This window comes from Xiphias gladius, chromosome 12 (genome assembly GCF_016859285.1).
Source record: "Xiphias gladius isolate SHS-SW01 ecotype Sanya breed wild chromosome 12, ASM1685928v1, whole genome shotgun sequence".
NCBI lineage: Eukaryota > Metazoa > Chordata > Actinopteri > Istiophoriformes > Xiphiidae > Xiphias > Xiphias gladius.
The window spans coordinates 13,266,613-13,284,551 of record NC_053411.1 but is presented as its reverse complement, the minus strand read 5'-3'; the positions used below and the strand labels follow the sequence as shown (position 1 = coordinate 13,284,551).

At 40.5% G+C, this 17,939-nt stretch overlaps 1 protein-coding gene and 1 long non-coding RNA gene across 3 annotated transcripts; one reads left to right on the top strand and one right to left on the bottom strand.

The window, feature by feature from the left end:
* Positions 1-837: 837 nt before the first annotated feature.
* On the bottom strand, positions 838-9,021 carry LOC120797405. 2 transcript variants are annotated; one of them, XR_005708510.1, is made up of 4 exons: positions 8,436-9,021; positions 6,233-6,312; positions 5,865-5,942; positions 838-1,407 (listed from the first exon to the last, which is right to left on the bottom strand). It is a non-coding gene; the product is annotated as an uncharacterized LOC120797405 (long non-coding RNA). The 2 variants fall into 2 exon arrangements; XR_005708511.1 differs by lacking the exon at positions 5,865-5,942.
* On the top strand, positions 7,684-17,156 carry faah2b (fatty acid amide hydrolase 2b). Its single transcript, XM_040141038.1, has 11 exons — positions 7,684-8,040; positions 9,345-9,427; positions 10,178-10,314; positions 10,745-10,954; positions 12,237-12,356; positions 12,888-13,023; positions 13,504-13,621; positions 13,727-13,846; positions 15,217-15,328; positions 15,870-16,058; positions 16,816-17,156. Exons 1-11 carry the CDS (start codon positions 7,852-7,854, stop codon positions 16,989-16,991), a joined length of 1,590 nt encoding a protein of 529 aa, XP_039996972.1. The 5' UTR covers positions 7,684-7,851; the 3' UTR covers positions 16,992-17,156.
* The last annotated feature ends 783 nt before the right edge of the window (positions 17,157-17,939 follow it).

The window sequence follows — 17,939 nt, the reverse complement described above, 5'->3', positions numbered from 1 at the left end:
CAGGAGCCAATCGGTAATGCAGCACTTGCGCTAATTTGATTGAACACAACTTTATTTAGGAATGTGAACACAAGGACTAAACTAAAATTCGTTTTAATTGTTAAATGGTGTGTTACATTGTGACAGAGGGCCCCCAAGACACAACGCAGGACCTGCCTCGGTTGATATTTTACTATCCTGGTGAAAATTCCCAAATGAATCTATGATTATTAAAGTAACGTGACATAAAGTGAAACTGGGGCTTTTTGGGAGCAGTTGCCCGCCTTGCCCAGTCCTTAATCCGGCATTGGGTGGAGGTCAGGACCCCTCAAGGGTCAAGTGTCACAGGCGGATTAACGTGATATCAAAGAGGGAGAAAAACACTTCCTCTGCTGAAAATGTTGTTGATTGTTTCTTGTTTTGCCACAGAGTTTGAAGACTTTTACCTCTTGGGGACTGTGAAAGCTTTTAAAATGAAGCGGTCTGAACACAGACGTGTGCAACCAGCGCCATGAGTCAAAAAGGTTGCAAACCAGTGATGTGCGTGATGTCTTCAGAATAAATGCTGTCCGGCTGAACTGATATTTATCAAACTAATTTGTAGTCTGAATCTCAAAACTAAATTGAAGACCCATTACTCCCCTGTTGAAATATTGCAGATTAGTCTGGCGGGAAATATTTTGGTAGCACTTGAATGAAGATTTTATAACAAATAACTGACTGGAATGAATCCAAAAGGATGAATTATTAAAATGCACTTTAGCTTCTAGTATGTTATAAAACACTGAATTAAACACTAAAATGAATCCCGTGTACATGGAGAAAAGCCATTTTAATTTCCCATTAAAGTTTGTGAATGTATTTATGCACCTGGAGACATAACTGTATTTATGTACAGAGAACTTCTCAAAACCAAAAATACAAATTGTTCCACACAAGGCAGCAAATTAGACTAAATAATTTTACAATTAAATATGACATTTAATCCAATGCGGAACTTATAGGCAAAAAGAGACATTAAGTTGACAAGAGTCAAATAGATCACATCAATTTCAGAAGTAAAAGACAAAAGAAATTAAGAGACAAAGTAAAAGTCAAGAAAAATGATATAAGCTCTCTGATGAAAGTATATTTGAAAAGAGCTTTAAAAGATGATACTGACTCAGACATGGATATTAATGCTCTTCACAATTGATCGTGAACATTGTGTGGGGCACCTGAAGGTGCCGGATGCCAGGGTGTCGTTCAGCGGGGAGTCATCTCACACATCACGGCCACATAGCCCGAGTAATGACACACCGTCAACACATTCAGCCGGAGGCGTGCGATTCTCTTTGAGCTGCTCGGGTCAAGGTTTGTGTCCTCCCGCTGAACAGATCTGTGTGTCTGTCGCTGCATTATTAATACAGTCACTTTACTGGCTCTGTCCTAAAGCCAGAGGAAAAACACTGAAGTCACACCATTGTCGCTGATGATAATATGAACCATTTATTATTTAGTGCTGCTGATCACTTATTCATCACACTGACTACTGTATTTGCTCTGAGTCCAAGTTGGGCTTCAGTGAACTTGTGTGTGAGGATTATGTGCAAGCATTCATCCCTGTGTATGTGTGAGTGTGTGTGTGTGTGACAGGGGATTATGTTGACCCCCCCTGACCCCTCTGACTTGTCTCAGGGCTACTTTACCACCTACCGGGCGTATTTACTCTTTGACGGTGTCGTTCTGTGTTCTTTCTTTATAGACTGACTGATTATAAATAAACTATCTGTGTGAAGAGCAAACAACAAGACACACCCAAGCCTCCTACCTTTAAGGCAAAGGCCAAACAATGACTCCTGGATAATATTCCCTGAACAGAACGCAGATATACTTTTTAGTACTTTGATATGTAATATGTGATTTTAAACCTGTTTTTGTCTACTACTAAGAGAAGACTAATTCATTTTTGCCATTATAGTTAGACTGATGCTACGAGCAGCATAAGGGCCTAAAATCAATGTGAGTTTTATGCCCTCACAAGGGACAAAAAAAATGTTTTTTAATGAGGCGGTCTCATGTGGTTCCCATTCAGATCCCCTGCTGAAAAGTTTTAACAGCGCCCAGTAGGAAGGGAATCAATAACAGGCTCATGCTGCATCTAACACATGAGCTGTTCAGATTCAATCTCCAAAGAGGACAACGGGATATGTAGGACTACAACAGAGGCACAAGCTTTTAGCTACAGTGATTGAAAGGAAATTATAGCTTTATTTCCCCATAAATGGATTTTTATTTCTTTTTAGAGAAAAGAACAAAGTCTTTGGTCTCAAGAAATTCACCTTTAACGCATTAAACCTGCTCCAGCTAAGATGCTTGTGTCCAAAAATGTTTTCAACCACATACGCCTGTCATGATTCACACCAAAACACCGCCAACTCTCTACGGAGTTCCAGTCAAGGCCCCTCAGAAGAGAGACTTCAGTGTAAATAAAACATTAAACGCAGGCCTCCCCTGCGTCTGAAATTCCAATTTCCACCTATACATCCAGGTCTGGACAGCGCCAATCTATATCCTGAACATGCTGTCTCCCATCTGACCATCCCAGTGGTGGCCCCTTGTTAAGGCTCATCTGTGGGTGCTAACAATCACACTCTCCCCTGCCTGGGCTTACAGGAAGCCAGTCGGGGGGGGGGCCTTTATAATTGGTTTTTGGAGCACACCAGCTGTTTCATGCTCCCAAACGCTGGTCCCCCAAGGAGGTGCAGAGGTAAGAGGCTGGGGGGTGGAGGGGTTGCCACATGGTCCACCCCTCCGCTTCTCCCCCTTCTCAACCTCCTCCTTTCATCTTGGATGATAGACAAATAGACTTTTGGAGATGGCCATTCTGCTGCTGACGGTGGGGGAAGCCACATTAGCATTGTACACAAATGTAATATAACACACATAAATATGAAAATAACACAGTATGTGCTGCATTCTGCACACACAGACACAGATATATGAGCTTAGAGATGGTCCATATTTTAAAAAAGCAGCAATATCGTTTTCTTGTTATTAAAGAATTTCTCAAAATATCATGTAACATGTAACATTATATGGAAAAAAAGCCACTTTTCAAAAATATAACGGGGACGTAACACAAATGAGACTGAATGCACTTAATGTACATCCATTAATTCAATACCTGTATACAATCTCGAGATTTGCCAACATCTCTCTCTCTTTGGCCTTTACAATATAGACACCTATCTCTTGTACCCTGTACCTATACCCCATGGTTACAGAAAAATAAGAACGAAAAAAACAAAAAAACAATAAAATTCAGCATATTATCCAATTGTTATATGTTTCAAATGATGTCGATTGTATTTGATCACTTTTTATCATGTTTTATGTGGCCCAGTCATTCTTTCAATTGCGAAAAGTTAATTGAACTTGAATAGAGATATGGAGGAGGGCTGTCAAGGCCCCCAACGAAAAACAAGATTAACATAACCGGGTTTCTCCTTCAATGCTGAAAGTGAAATTATTTATTAAATTAGATTGGATTTGATTTACTCTAATGTCTCGTTTCTCTCTAATGTGTCCAATTTGTCTAGCATCACGTGGTGTACACAGTTTCACATGTAACAAAACATACACGTCAAAACAACATTATTAGAAACGTTTAAAATACAGTCAAATATCACATATACATATATATATATATATATATATATATATATATATATATATATATATATATATATATTTCACATATGAAAATAAACGTGTCCAACATGCGACGAAACAGCATGTGGTTCAGATTCACGTGTGTGATTTCACATGATGTTTTTTGTTGTACTCAAATGTGGGCCATTACCAGATTTCATAAAATATTTACATAAAAAACTGCAAGAATATGTTACCTTTTCTGCACATTTTCCACATCTTTTTTAAATTATTAGGTAATAATGGTGATGCATTTTGTTTGGATTTAATATCGATTTGAAGGCAATTTCCCCCCACCATTAAAAAGTGGATTGGAGCTGCAGTGCATTTCTAGGGAGCTAAACTATCTGAGAGTAATCTTGGTTTTAGCAGAAAGTCCCTGGATGTTTATCTTGCTTGTTTTATCCCACGAAGAATAATCACGGAAAAACTCAAAACACTTTAAATTTTAATTAATGAAAATGGTCACTTATGCTCATAAAAAAAAAAAAAGTCTTTTTCATCCCAAGGGACAAGACGGTGGAGTGGAGGTGCTGGAAAGTGGATCAGAGTGAAGTGCTGCTTCATCCAAAGGGAACAGTAAAGTAAATTACTGTCCACTCAAAGATGACTGGAAACAGAGGGGGTTTTGACTGTGATCTCATTAGAAAATTAAATGGCTGGATAATACTATATGTGTTCCATTTGGGAGTACAGAGTATAAAATTATGAGCCAAAATTTCATTGGCCTGCAAAATCTTGGGTTTTATAGACTTTTTTTTTTATACTGTGCATGTGAAATGTGAGAGTCACAATAATTAGCTATAGGTAGATGGCATGTGGTGTCTATCCCATGACAACAGACACGGAAGAAGACGGAAATCAATACAAAAGCGCCCAAAGGCATCCTCTGTTGTTCATTGACCCCATATCAATTTACCCTGAAGCCCTGCATTCACAGGGGGTTTAAAGTTCCCATCAAACACAGCAGAGCACATGGTATACACTCCAAAAACACTATATAATTGCAAAATAATGGGAAGTTAAATGCAATCACATTTACTTTACACACTTTCCCAGACAGCAGCAGAGCTCTAGCAGCCTGACACAGGGATACAAACACTGTTGTTTGTGTGTTATCTCTGGTCTTCCCTCTTGTCTCTACATGCCTGGTAGTTTTCTGAGCCTCAGGTTTCACCTTACAGGTAAGGAATGATCTGTTTTTCCCCATTCGGTTGGGACTGGGATATGTTTCTATTATGTTTTTTCAGACTGGGTGTAGCCCTTGAGAAGTATTTATCTCTTAATTTCAGTGACTGTCTCTTCATTTTGTCAACAGAAAAAGTTTACTTGCCCAAGATAAAGCCTCTCAGCTATGTGTGAATATGTTAACGGGTTGTAGGTCAACATCTGTGAGCAGAAGGTTGCAAAATTTTAAAGTGTGCAAAACATCCACTTCCTTCAGTTGACAGAATTTAAAGAAAAAATTAACCTCATTAGTTCTCTCCCGAAATAAGAGGAGCAATAAATAGCTAGGCAGGGTGTATGCTGCCATTCTGCGGATATTATTGATTTCACATCTCTCTTATTCACACAGTCAAACCCAATATGAAGTTTTTCCAACAATATGATAAGCGCACAAAGCCCCTTTCATGTCGTTGAAACATTTATCGGGGCAGTTTAGTCGCTTTTTAATTTAAATTAAAGATACAGGAGCCATGATTTAACACATAATTGCCACCAAGGTGCTCTTTAAAATAAACCAGATTATATATTGATGAGTTGATTAAATATACAGTGTTGAGATGCTCTTGTAGATGTTAGTTTTAACCTAAAAATATATAGTGTCAGCCAACGGATAAATACAAAAAAGTCAAATCTATGCAAGTTAGGCTGGTGCAAGTGCCACGACAGTTTAATCCAAGATCTTTTACTTAAGTAAAAAGATCAATATATCATTACAAACAAAAGTCCTGCTTTCAAAATGTTCATTGAGTAAAAGCACAGATGTGTTATCAGCTAAATGTGCCTAAAGAATCAACAGTAAAAGTCCTTGCTCAGCCCTGAGATTGTTATTTTGCTGTATGTTTTATGATTGGATTATGGTTACTGATGCGTCAATGTGGAAGTGGCAATATACTGCCATAGTTGGTCTGGAGTGGAGGAAGGTCTGAAGTAAAGTAGAATGGGAGAACGAAGGAAAGTACACGTACTGCAAATTTGTACTTCAGTGCAGGACATGAAGTACTGTGCTCAGTCAATTTCCACCACGGATTTTATCCAGTCTAGGTCTTTATTTGGGTATTTCAGAACGGGAGAGAGGCAAGGAAAAGGAGAAATTATAAAATTTAGATAAAAGGTCACATGACAAACACCTACAAGAACAGTTTTAATATCTACTTTACATAATTTTGGGAGGAAAAAAAAAAGGCACTCGTGTGTCTCTAAAACCAAACACTAAGTGCATTGTGTAGAAGTCCTTCCACCAGCGTCATGTCGGCCCAGTGTGATGTTGGCGCAGCACAACACAGCAGCAGACAGGAACTAATGGACAGTGTAGATTCTCCACTAACCCACTGACCTGCATTGCAACGCGCTGGTCGCTGGAGCCTTCAGCCATGCTGCGCTCTAGTGTTGATAGACGGTTATAGTCGCTGGAGCCTGTGGTGGAGTGAAAAAAAAAGCGCAATATTGGCCTCTGAAGTGTAGTGGAGTAGAAGTAGGAAGTAGCACCAAATGGAAATACTCCAGGAAGGAACAAGTGCCTAAAGACTGTCCTTTTTATTTTCCACCACTGATTTAGACCATCATAGGAAAACAGAAGACACAGCTGAACAGTTAAGTGAATGGATATAACATATAACCCTGTTTTTCCTGGGGTTGTAATAAGAATTTTTGTCTGTCTTATTCATTTTTATTCACTCTTTTTTAATTCACTGTTTTGATAAGCATAGAAACATAGGCATTATCTTATCAAATCAAGTACTGCCATTCCATGTACATGCTGCATAGTGTATAAGCTTGTTATATTTAATTGTATTACAGAACCACTAATGTTTTTAAAATTTGAATCCCGTGAATCCTATTGTAAACCTATAAATAGTGTGTGTAAATTCAATGAAGTTTTGACTTTTAATACAATTGACTATCCAAGCAGTGACTACTTGAGGTCAATCCTGGCTTGTGTGAGGGCAAAAGTTAATGTTTCTCACTGTGAATTTGTTGCACAATTTTCAGAAAATAAAAAAGGTTTTAATTTAACCTCTAAATGTCATATTCAATTATAGTTTAACACGTAAAACAGAGCTTATTATGCAACCGCGTTTATTTTTTAAAAACCACGGGTTACACATTACCTCTGGTTACCTGTGAGGCAGAAGTCACTGTCAAACTCGCCAGAAGAAATTATAAATGTTCCGGTCATTATTTTCAAAGTACAACCTTTATGGCCTAATCGTCTTACTATTGCATACAATTCTAACTTGAAAGTTCACCCTTGACCCTGGAAATAGTAGTTTGATCAATAAGTAATTAAATAAATAATAAAAAAATAAAAAATCTTTAATCAAGGTCTAGCTTTTTTGGGATCCTGTTAAAATTTTAGTTGTACAAGAGTATTAGCACTGAAATATAATTTTACCACACGTAAAGGTATTGATATGCAAAATGTTCCATCTCAGAATAATACGGGATTGTATGTAACATTACTGGATTATAATTATTGATGTATTAATGTGTATTTTTCTTAAATGTTGCAGCTGCTAACGGTGGGGCTAATTTTTATGACTTGGCTATTAAATTGCTTTACTTTTACTGCTAGTCAGCTTGTGAATTTCTAAACCCCATAACTACACTCAAGTAAAACACAGGTAACCTCGAATTGTATTTAAGTATAGTACATAATTAAAAGTACTTCAGCACTTTTAAATGAACTAGGTTATAATCCGCCCCTGGCAATGACTTGACCTGAAATTTTGCTATATGAAGCTAGTTAGTGGTTTTTATTTTGAAGGCAAAACACTGAACTTCCGGTGGTATCCTCGTCCTCACCCGCTTGTGCCGACTTGACTAGCAGGTATATATATATATATATATATATGTGTATGTATACACTATCCGGAAGGTACACGGTAGTTGGTGTTCCGGAGTGACGGCCGCCGAGCAACCGTTGACCTCCCGTCCCCTCGCCGCGGTGGAAACATGGGTCTGAGCCGCGTGGAAAAGGTTCAGGTATGGGTCTTCAAGGCGGTCATGGGAGTCCTCGCCATGCTTTTCCGGCTCCTCTCGCCTCGGCGACCCGCAGTGGCCGGGAAGAAGCTGCCGCCCGCCCGCAACCCGCTGCTGGTCGTGTCAGCGACGCAGCTCGCCAAGAGGATCCGGCGAAAAGAGGTCTGTACCCGTTCAAAAAAAAAACAAACCAACTGACAACCGCAGCTGGGCGGAGGGGAATCGCAGCTTGTGCAGTTCATAGTCACTGAACTATTTCGAGTTAATGATTGTTTAGACTCGCATTTAGCTGGTGGGGAGATAGTAGCAGTTGTGTGAATTTATTTTTGTCTTACATGATCCCTGTAGCTTATTTTTTCTTGTTTGTTTGTTTAGTTTTTTTCTTTAAATTTACAAGCCTTATTACGGCCAAAGACAGCTGCACCTCCGGTCCACTCTCCAAGGATGTTTTGCCCCCAAACAGTTTTTAGTTTTTGTTTCCAAGTCTACAAGCCCTGAAGCTGAGACTGTTACACCTGTGGACTGACAACGCACCTATGCCTCCTGTATACACTCACCGATCACTTTATTAGGGACACCACGCTAATACTGGCTTGAGCATCCCTCTTGCTCTCGGAACAGCCTCGGTTCCCCGTGGCGTCGACGTTGGAGACTTTCCCGTGAGATTCTGCCCCAGGTTGACGTTATTGCATCGCAGGATTCCTGCAGATTTGTCAGATGCACAGTCATGCTGCCAGTCTCCTGTTCCACCACATGCCCAGAGCCCCCCCCGTTGGATTCCCTGTGGGACTGTGGGAGGCCACTGAAGACCACTGGACTCACGGTCATGAAACCAGTTTGACACGACTTGTGCTTCGTGACATGGTGCGTGTTCGTGCCGGAAGTAGCCACCAGAAGGTGAATAAATTGTGGCCATGAAGGGATGCGCACGGTCAGCGCCGCTGCTCAGATTGGCTGTGGCATTCAGACTGACTCATTGGTATGAAGGAGCCCAAAGTGTGTCCAGAAATCAATCCCCCACACCGTTACCCCACCGCCACCAGCCTGGCCTGTCCACACAAGGCAGGTTGGGTCAATGGAGCCGCGCTGTTGACACCAGATTATGACCCTTACCATCTGCTGCCTCAGCAGAAATTGAGGTTCCTCAGCCCAGGCTACGCCCCCCCCCCAGTCGTCAACTGTCAAGTTTTGATGCGCCTGTGCCCACCACAGCCTCAGATCTCTGCTCTCGGCTGACAGGAGGGATTTTATGCACCGCACTGCCGCCACATGATTGGCTGAGTGGATAATTGCATGAATAAGCAGGTGTACAGGTGTAAAGTGCTCGTTGAGGGTATCTCTTCCTTTATGCACACACTGCTTAAAGTGGACTCTATGTAAGCAGTGACGTCTGTGATGTGTTTGTGTGTGTGTGTGTGAAACTAATCCTAACACACACTTAAATAGACAAAATGTTGTTTCTGCAGGTGTCAAGTGTGGAGGTGGTGCAGGCTTACATTGACAGGATCCAGGAAGTCAACCCCTTTCTGAACGCTGTTATAAAAGACAGGCAAGAAATCTGATATTTAGCTTTTATCTTTTTAATGTATATTGTGCTCTAGAGCTGCAATGATTAGTCAATTAATCAATAACTTGATCGATAGAAAATTACTTGACAACTATTACGATAACTCAATCGTTTTAGTCTTTTTTTTTTTTTTAAGCAAATATTTGCTGGTTCCAGTTTTTCAAATGTGTGGATTTGATTCTTTTCTTTGTTGTACATGATATTAAACTGAATATTTTGACGTTTTGGACCGTCAATCGGACAAAACAAGACATTTAAAGACGTTACATTGGGCTGTTGGAAATTATTTTTCGCCATTTTCTGACATTTTATGAACAAAATAATCTGCAAATTAATTGATAATGGAAATTAGTTGCAGCCCTATGGTGCTCCCACATTCTTTATTAATAATCATTCGCCTTGTGGGTGTTTGGAGCTAAATTATGATTTATTTCAGTGCTGACATTTTCCTTTTTAATTTTACTCCTGCAGGCTATTTACTTAGGTCATCATCTGTCATGTTTGAGACTGTCTTTTGACAAACTGAAACACAAAATCTGAAAGTTGTTACTGAAAAGTATATTAATTATATGAAGCGTAATAATCGTCATGGTACTTGAATTCTCTCTCTCACTGACTTTGAACACTCGAATTCTGACATATTTATAGATTCCTCTCTGATGCATAATCTTAAAGTCCGTCCTTTTTAATCGGGAATTCAACAAATAGTTTATTTTTTCTCCCTCCGTCCAGGTTTACTGCTGCCCTCCAGGAGGCGGCCCTGGTTGATAAGCTGATAGAGGAGGAAACTGGAGGAGAGGAGGTGCTGGAGGACCGACTGCCTTTACTGGGAGTCCCACTCTCTGTCAAAGAGTCCTTTGCTCTCCAGGGTAACTTCCAGAAATCCGATCTCCTGTCAGCCACTATAAAACAGGCTCTTCACATGATCAGTGTTTGAGTCAGCATTTGATACTGATAACATACATCCACCCGCACCCACTCATTGGGAACATTATAACACTACGTGGAGAGTTCAAACAAGCAGTTGAGCAAGGGTTATTATGACATGTGGGTAAGATTTTGAGGCAACATTGTTAATCCTGTTACAAAACCCTGTTATGAAAGCCACTTTTGCATTTGGTCACCTAGTCTCTGACTTTTGTGCAAACAGTAATTGATAAAGACTAAGTACGAGAACACAAGAAAAAGCATTTTCAGTAAATAAGAATGACTTTATAACTTGAAGAATAGTTTGCCAGTCTTTAGTTTTGAGTTTATTCCACAATGCAGTTGAGCATTTGACACATTTCCGTCTTGCAGGGATGCCCTGCACTACAGGTGTGATCGCCAGGCGAGGAGTCGTGGCCACCGTCGACGCTCCACCGGTGGCCCTGCTGAAGAGAGCGGGGGCCATCCCGCTGGGCGTCACCAACACCAGCGAGCTTTGTATGTGGTACGAGTCCCACAACCACCTGCACGGCACCACCAACAACCCGTACGACCTGGAGAGGATACCAGGCGGAAGCTCAGGTCAGCAGCGGCTGGTTTAACCTACTGAATGATGAGGGGGAGGAGGGAAATCGGACACGTTTGTTGACTTTCAGTTCAGAGAGTCGAATCATTTATTCACAACGGCTTCATGTTGAAGCCAGTCTCTTTGTCTCCAGGAGTAGCCCTGGTTTTTCCTCATAATCATATTACAGTTCACTGCAGACACACAAACACAGAGGCTCTGGCCTCTACCGGTTTTCCACTTCAGAATCTGTTTACATGTCTTTGGGAGTATTTAGTAGTTATTTAATTCATATTTTTTTTGAACACTCACAGTTGAGGTGAATTAACCGACAGGACTGAAGAGTCTGGAGTTATACTGTAACTTGTGTCTCTCAGCTGTCATGAATAAAAATATAGACCTGTCCTTCTCATTACATTACATCACATTATGTTACATTACATTTATTTGGCAATTTAGGTGTCTTGGTAACACTTTAACTTTAAGCCCCCTTAGTTTGCATTTTTAAGCAATATACAAACAGTTACCATATAGTTTATAACTCACTATAACGTAGTTGTGTTAAATGATGTACAATATTTGTCAATAATTATAACTTCTCCTATGAAGACATACTTTAAATGATTACAATGGTGTTTTACTATGTTGTCATTCATTATCTGTTTATACACCAGGTTCCACATATGGATGTCCACAGGAGCAGTTATAGTTGTAAAAAAATACATTAATAAACACTTATATCTGCTTAAAACTAAATTATAGTGTGTTGTAAAACATTTATGAAATGTCTTTATACTGGATATACGTTAGTTGCTGAATAATGGGGCTGGAAGTAAAATGTTGCAATCAACTAAAAGTGTGTTCAGAGCTACAGTATAAGTTCTCTCAGATTTTCACACATTACTGATATAAACAAAACTTTTACAAGAAGCTTTAAAATAGAGTAAGCGGCTTCTGAAGACTTATTTTGCATCGCATTGCTTTAACTCAGCCTTTAACTGAGTACTGGTAGGAGTGCTGCTGCACGGATGTACCCTATGTATCAAGACTAATGGAATGAATAAAATAAAAGGGGTTCAAATGGTAGAGTGAGATCATTTCAAGGATGTCTTCTGCTAGGGGGAGCGGTCAGCGGGTCAGGAAACGTAGAAGTTATAGGAACTGATCTCGGCGAGCAAGCCTTGTAATGCTAGACACTGTGCTCTGCCCGCTAAACTATAATAAGCACAAGATAAAGCAGACCTGGGACTTATTTCCTCTCTCTCTCTGTGTATCGACTCTTTTCCCTACTGGCCTTAGGGGGAGAGGGCAGTATAATTGGAGCAGCAGGCGCCGTCATTGGCATAGGCTCAGACATCGGCGGCAGCATCCGCATGCCCTGTTTCTTCAACGGAATATTTGGTCATAAAACCACTCCGGGTAAGAGAATCTTGATGTTAAACTTAAATTCCGCCTATCCTTACGTAATGTGGTGTTACAGTATCCATTGTACTTACATACAGAACTATTTTTACACTTCTGTTACATTAAATATGTACATGTTATATTTAAAGTGGCTATAACCGTACACTAACTGCTCAGCACCAGGCAGCAGACAGACACAGGTTGCAACTTTAGCAGCTAAGGAGCCAGATGTTTCCCCCAGGAGTAGGCAGAGACCCAAAATGGAGCTAAAAGAAGAGCGAATATTGGACTAACATTTGTCAGGGTGGAGAGAAACACGACTCCAAATGAATGACACCTTTTCTCTATATCTGCTGGATGTGTAAATAAGCACCTGTTGGCTAACAAGTTCTCTGTATACAGTAAACCAAAAAGGGGATGAAATGTCAAATGTTGTGCTCACAACTTGTTTCCACTGCCCCCAAGTGGCCAAACAAACAGGTATTGCAGGTTTAAAGAACATATTTATGTATTCGATCACACTGTAACTGTGATGTGTTTCTGCAGGTGTTGTGTCCTCTGACAACCAGTACCCTCCTGTCTCCGGCAGACATGAGGAGTACCTCAGTACTGGTCCCATGTGCCGCTACGCTGAGGACCTGCTGCCCATGCTCAAGATCATGGCGGGACCCAATGCTCACATGTAAGAGCTCTGCTAGTGTCCTAACTCTAAAATTTTATTTTACCCAGGGAAGATTTACTGAGTGTCTTTCTCCGATATTACCTCACTATATAAACATTCAGATACATTCATAGCTGAGGCAGCACACACGGTAGGTTTCTAGAAATAGGAGAGCATGTTCTCTTTGCTTGTGCACTTACAGAGTTATTACGCTGCCAGTTGGGTATAGAGAGGAAGATGGTTTTCCTCAGGTAAAGGTGAGGGTGTCCGGGGAATTAGATCCAAATATGGCATTCAGAAAAAGCAAACCCTTATCAAGTGAATGCAAAGAACTTGAACCAAAATCCAACGTGACTTACAGGGCCAGGAGTCAGGTCTCGTTTGTTTGCGTTGGCCTGAGTGTTTGGTAAGATCAAATTGTAGAGGTATGATGGTTCGACAGTGGTCTTTGGTCCGCAAATGTTTGTTTTGTTTGCAGCATTTGCTTACACGTGTACGCAGGTTGTCCTTAAACACGAAGGTTGACCTGAAGAAGCTGCGGTTCTTCACCATCCCTCATGATGGGGGCTCTCTTCTGACAAACCCCCTCAGCAAAGAGCTCAGGGACATTCAGAGGAAGGTGTGTTGAATCTGTCCGTTAAGTAATTTGAAATGAGTGAGTGCTGGAAATGCAAACACATCAGGGGCGTTTTTATAATTGAAATCCTCATGTGATGTTCTCTAGGTGGTGGAGCATCTGGAGGCAGATCTCGGAGTAGAAGTCCAAGAAGTGCATTTCCCTGAGCTCCGCTATAGCTTCCAGATCTGGGACACCTACATGGGTCTTCCTGATAAGGACGGCAAGGTAGGTCCACGTGAAAACTTGATCCAGAGCAGTGTGCCCCTTCATGTCTGCACAGAAAAAGCTATTGGACAGCAGCATCATGAGTGCTTTTCATCAGGTTTCCCGGTGGTGGGATGAAGATAAACAGGAAAGACGGGAGGAAAAAAGGAATTTGTTAATTTGCCGTTGCCAAGAGTCCGTCTATTAAGATGTTTCACAGTGAAAGAAAACAGGCCGAGTCTTAGTCACAGCGGCTATTGTCTGCTGCCCAGAAATGGTTCACTAATCTGTTTAGCTGCCTGGGCACAGCACACAAACACACACACACAGTCGTGTTTCCATCACATTAGAGGGCATTACATTGACTTACTTTCATTCCCTGGAGACCTACCCCAACCTTATACAAAGCCTTCACTGTAAAATTTAATGGTTTATGTTACGGGGACTCGCTTTTTGCTCTCGAAGGAAGTCGAGTCCCCAAAACGTCCCCACAAGATGAGTGATACAATTACACTTATCTGAGGGCTGCAGGGTCATTTGGTAAATCTGGTATGACATTATTTATTCAGTGGTAGTGGACAGTAACTAAGCACATTTACTCAAGGACTGTGCTTTAGTACAATTTTGAGGTAATTGCATTTTGAGTCTTTCATTTTCACATTACTTTATACTTCTACACCACATTTCAGAGAGAAATACTGTACTTGTTGCTCCACTACATGTATTTAACAGCTAAAGTCCCTAGTTACTCTTCAGGTTAAGATGGGCTCGAGCCCTTGGCTGGTACACCACTCGACTACACCGCTTAACTGCATGTAAAGCAGTTGTGCTCTACTAACTTTACAAGGAGCGGTACTGCTGCAATGAGGAAAACCCTGTGAGATTTAACCGGGGACAGCTGGCACACAGAAAGATTATATTGACACAATAACTTCTTTATTCTGGCACCTTTTCTCAAGTCGATTTAGATACAGTATTTCAGGCATCAAAGCCTGCAGAGAATTTTATGAAGAGAGCGTGTGTTTTTCTAGTATTTTATGTGCTACAAGTGAGTACTACTTCTGCACTTCTGTTCTAAGGTACTTCATGACTAATAAATCACTTACTTACTTACTTACTTGTTGTAAATGAAAGCCTGGTGCTGAATTTACGCACCCACAGGACAGTAAGGGCACTAAAGCAGGTTAGTGTTATGAGCGTGATGAAGATCCCGCTACAGGATGAGGAGTCCGGCGGCAACGGAAAATGGGAATCGCGTGACTGTGTCTGTCGTTGGTGAATGGGAACAGCACAACACTGTGGCCAATGAAAGATAACATACACACTGTGTGTATCTTACGTGACCTTTAGAAACAAAAAACATTTGTGTTTAAAACGTTTTCTTCTCTTAGCCTCCTGTGGCATTTGCTATGCTGATGGGGGAACCAGGACCACCAGTGTGGCCTCTGTGGGAGCTGCTGAAATGGATGATGGGAAAATCGGAGCATACCATGGCTGCTATCAGTAAGAGGGAAAAAAATTTATTGTTATCATTTATTTTAACTTGTATTTATCAATTAAGTCCTACTTTCATTTTTATTTCAATACTGGTTTTTAACTACTTTTGTTAATATTTAATTTTCTGTTGTGATGGGTTCAATAAAATGTTCATTGTTGCTAATAAAGTTGCAATATATAAATAAAAAAAGACATGAAAGAATTATATGGATAAATTAAACATAAATGAACCAACACTTTGTAAAATAATTGAAGAATTAATTAAAACTAAATAGTATCACTTATTTTCATAGGTCTTCACAATTACTTACTCAGCACAATAAGCATCAGCAGTCATACACAAAAGAAACTTTCAGTAGTAAAATCAATTGTGTAATTATTTGTGGCTGCATAAATAATGAGGGGAGAAAAAAGATGTATTGGCTCCTAAAGTCATCCTGTTTTATTCTAGTAGAAGCTGTCTTAAAGCTGTAGCTGTCCAGGTTTTCATGAACTGAACTGTGTGTGTGTGTGTGTGTGTGTGTGTGTGTGTGTGTGACGTCTTCAGGTCTGGCCCTGCTGGAGATGACCCATACGTCCAAACCGTCAACCCTCACCATCCAGCGGAAGGAGAAGCTGCAGAAGGACGTGGACGAGCTGCTAGGCACTGATGGTATTTTTCTTTACCCCTCGCACCCCAGAGTGGCACCGAAACACCACCACCCGCTCTTCAGACCCTTCGACTTCACCTACACTGGTCAGTGATCATCTGCCCGGCGTGTTTCCACAGAGCTGTCTTAAGCGTCGTAGCTACCACACCACCGTAGGAGCAAAACTAAGGAGTTCTTTGAACATTTTGCAGCTGCAGCTTGATTCATTTGAAAGGTTTTGCAGGATGGAAATTACAGTTGTCATTATTGAAGTTTAGATTGTAATTTTTTAGTAATGAATCACGTAATTCTGCTGTGACAGGAGCTTTTTCTAAAGTAAAAAAATCATTTTTTTACAAGAAACTTAAGCTCTCACCAAAAAAATATAGTCATATGTTGTTTCTTCATTATAATACACTTACTTATTATTCTACCTACTTTTGTCATCTTTATCCTTAATTTATACTACCTCATTTACTTATTCTTTCACACATAAACATTTATAGCAAATTACACAACTTCACACAAACCAATACAAATGCAGTCCTGCCGCTAGCATTTTTAACAGTTCCCGTCATTCAGTCAGACACTACTTTTACCACTGTAATTGTTTTTTTCCTTGATCTGCACCTTTTTAGTCCATTCTGTGTCTGTTCAAGTCATCTTTTATGTGGCTTTTTGTGTTTTTCATGTTATTTCACCTCATAGAATAACCCTAAAATCCCATCAGAGTGATCATAACACATTATGTAATACTTTGTTTCCACTTACAGGACGTCCTCCAGTAGAGCTTTCAGATAGAGCTTCAGTCATCTCTTTATTTCCAGGTATTAAACCACTTCATCCATTCTTCTCTATCTACAGGTATAATCAACATCCTTGGGCTGCCAGTCACCCAGTGTCCTCTGGGTCTGGGCGAGGAGGGTCTGCCCCTGGGTCTGCAGGTTGTAGGTGGGAAGCTGCAGGACCATCTAACCCTGGCTGTGGCCCTCTACCTGGAGAAGAAGTTTGGAGGCTGGAGGGACCCCGGAGCCATCTAAGACCATGCCCCCATAGCAATTACCAAATCTCCAAACTGGAGCCAGTTGGATCAAAGATTGTGGTACTCTATCTGCCTTGCTGCTTGCTGTAGTACACAATCACAGAGAGGTACAATCAGAGCGCTGAATGTTCAAGTGAAATAGATTAATTTTGTACTAATGAGGGATCGGCCGTTCCAGTAAGTGTCTGTCATGATTTTATCATCTACCCTGTTCCAGGACTGTTATGTTATGAGCACAAGCTTTAAAAAAAGATTGATTTTTATATTAGTGGAAATATCTTTAATCGAGCATTCACATTATCACGCAAAAACAAAGATTTTGTGGTGTTCATGACTGGTTATCTGTGTTACTACTTCAGCACATTGGCACCACATCAGACCTTTCACAGTGTGAAATACAGCAGATGCTTCTTAAAGAACTTTAACTTCACAATTTTGACTTTACACATTTGTTTTACCTAATTTATTGACTGGCAGCCGTACAGTTCTATGTGTATGTGCAGCAGATGTGCTGTTTCTATTTTAACTCTCAAAAGGCCAGTACAACAGGTTCACTATTTTAATGTCCCGCAAACACAGACACACACACACAGAGGTTATTTCTATTCTGACTAATTGGACCTCCACTAGGGTTCAGGCTGGCTGGACCTATGCTGAGTTGGTAACTGGACTCCTGACACATTAACGAATCATAAAGGTGTAATTTGTCCTGCGCCATCAGGTGCAACTAATTAATGGAGGCGACAGTCAAGTGTGAGGGGGTCCAATTGGCCAGAGTAATGAAACACCTGTGCAGGTGTGTACTGTAAATGTGTAGGGCCTTTTAGCTCATGACTAGTACTAGCAACATACATGACTGTAATATATAGAAGATAAAAAGATAAGACTTACCTGACATCAGTAACGGCGAACAACAAATACTTCAACACACTTGACAAAAACGTGC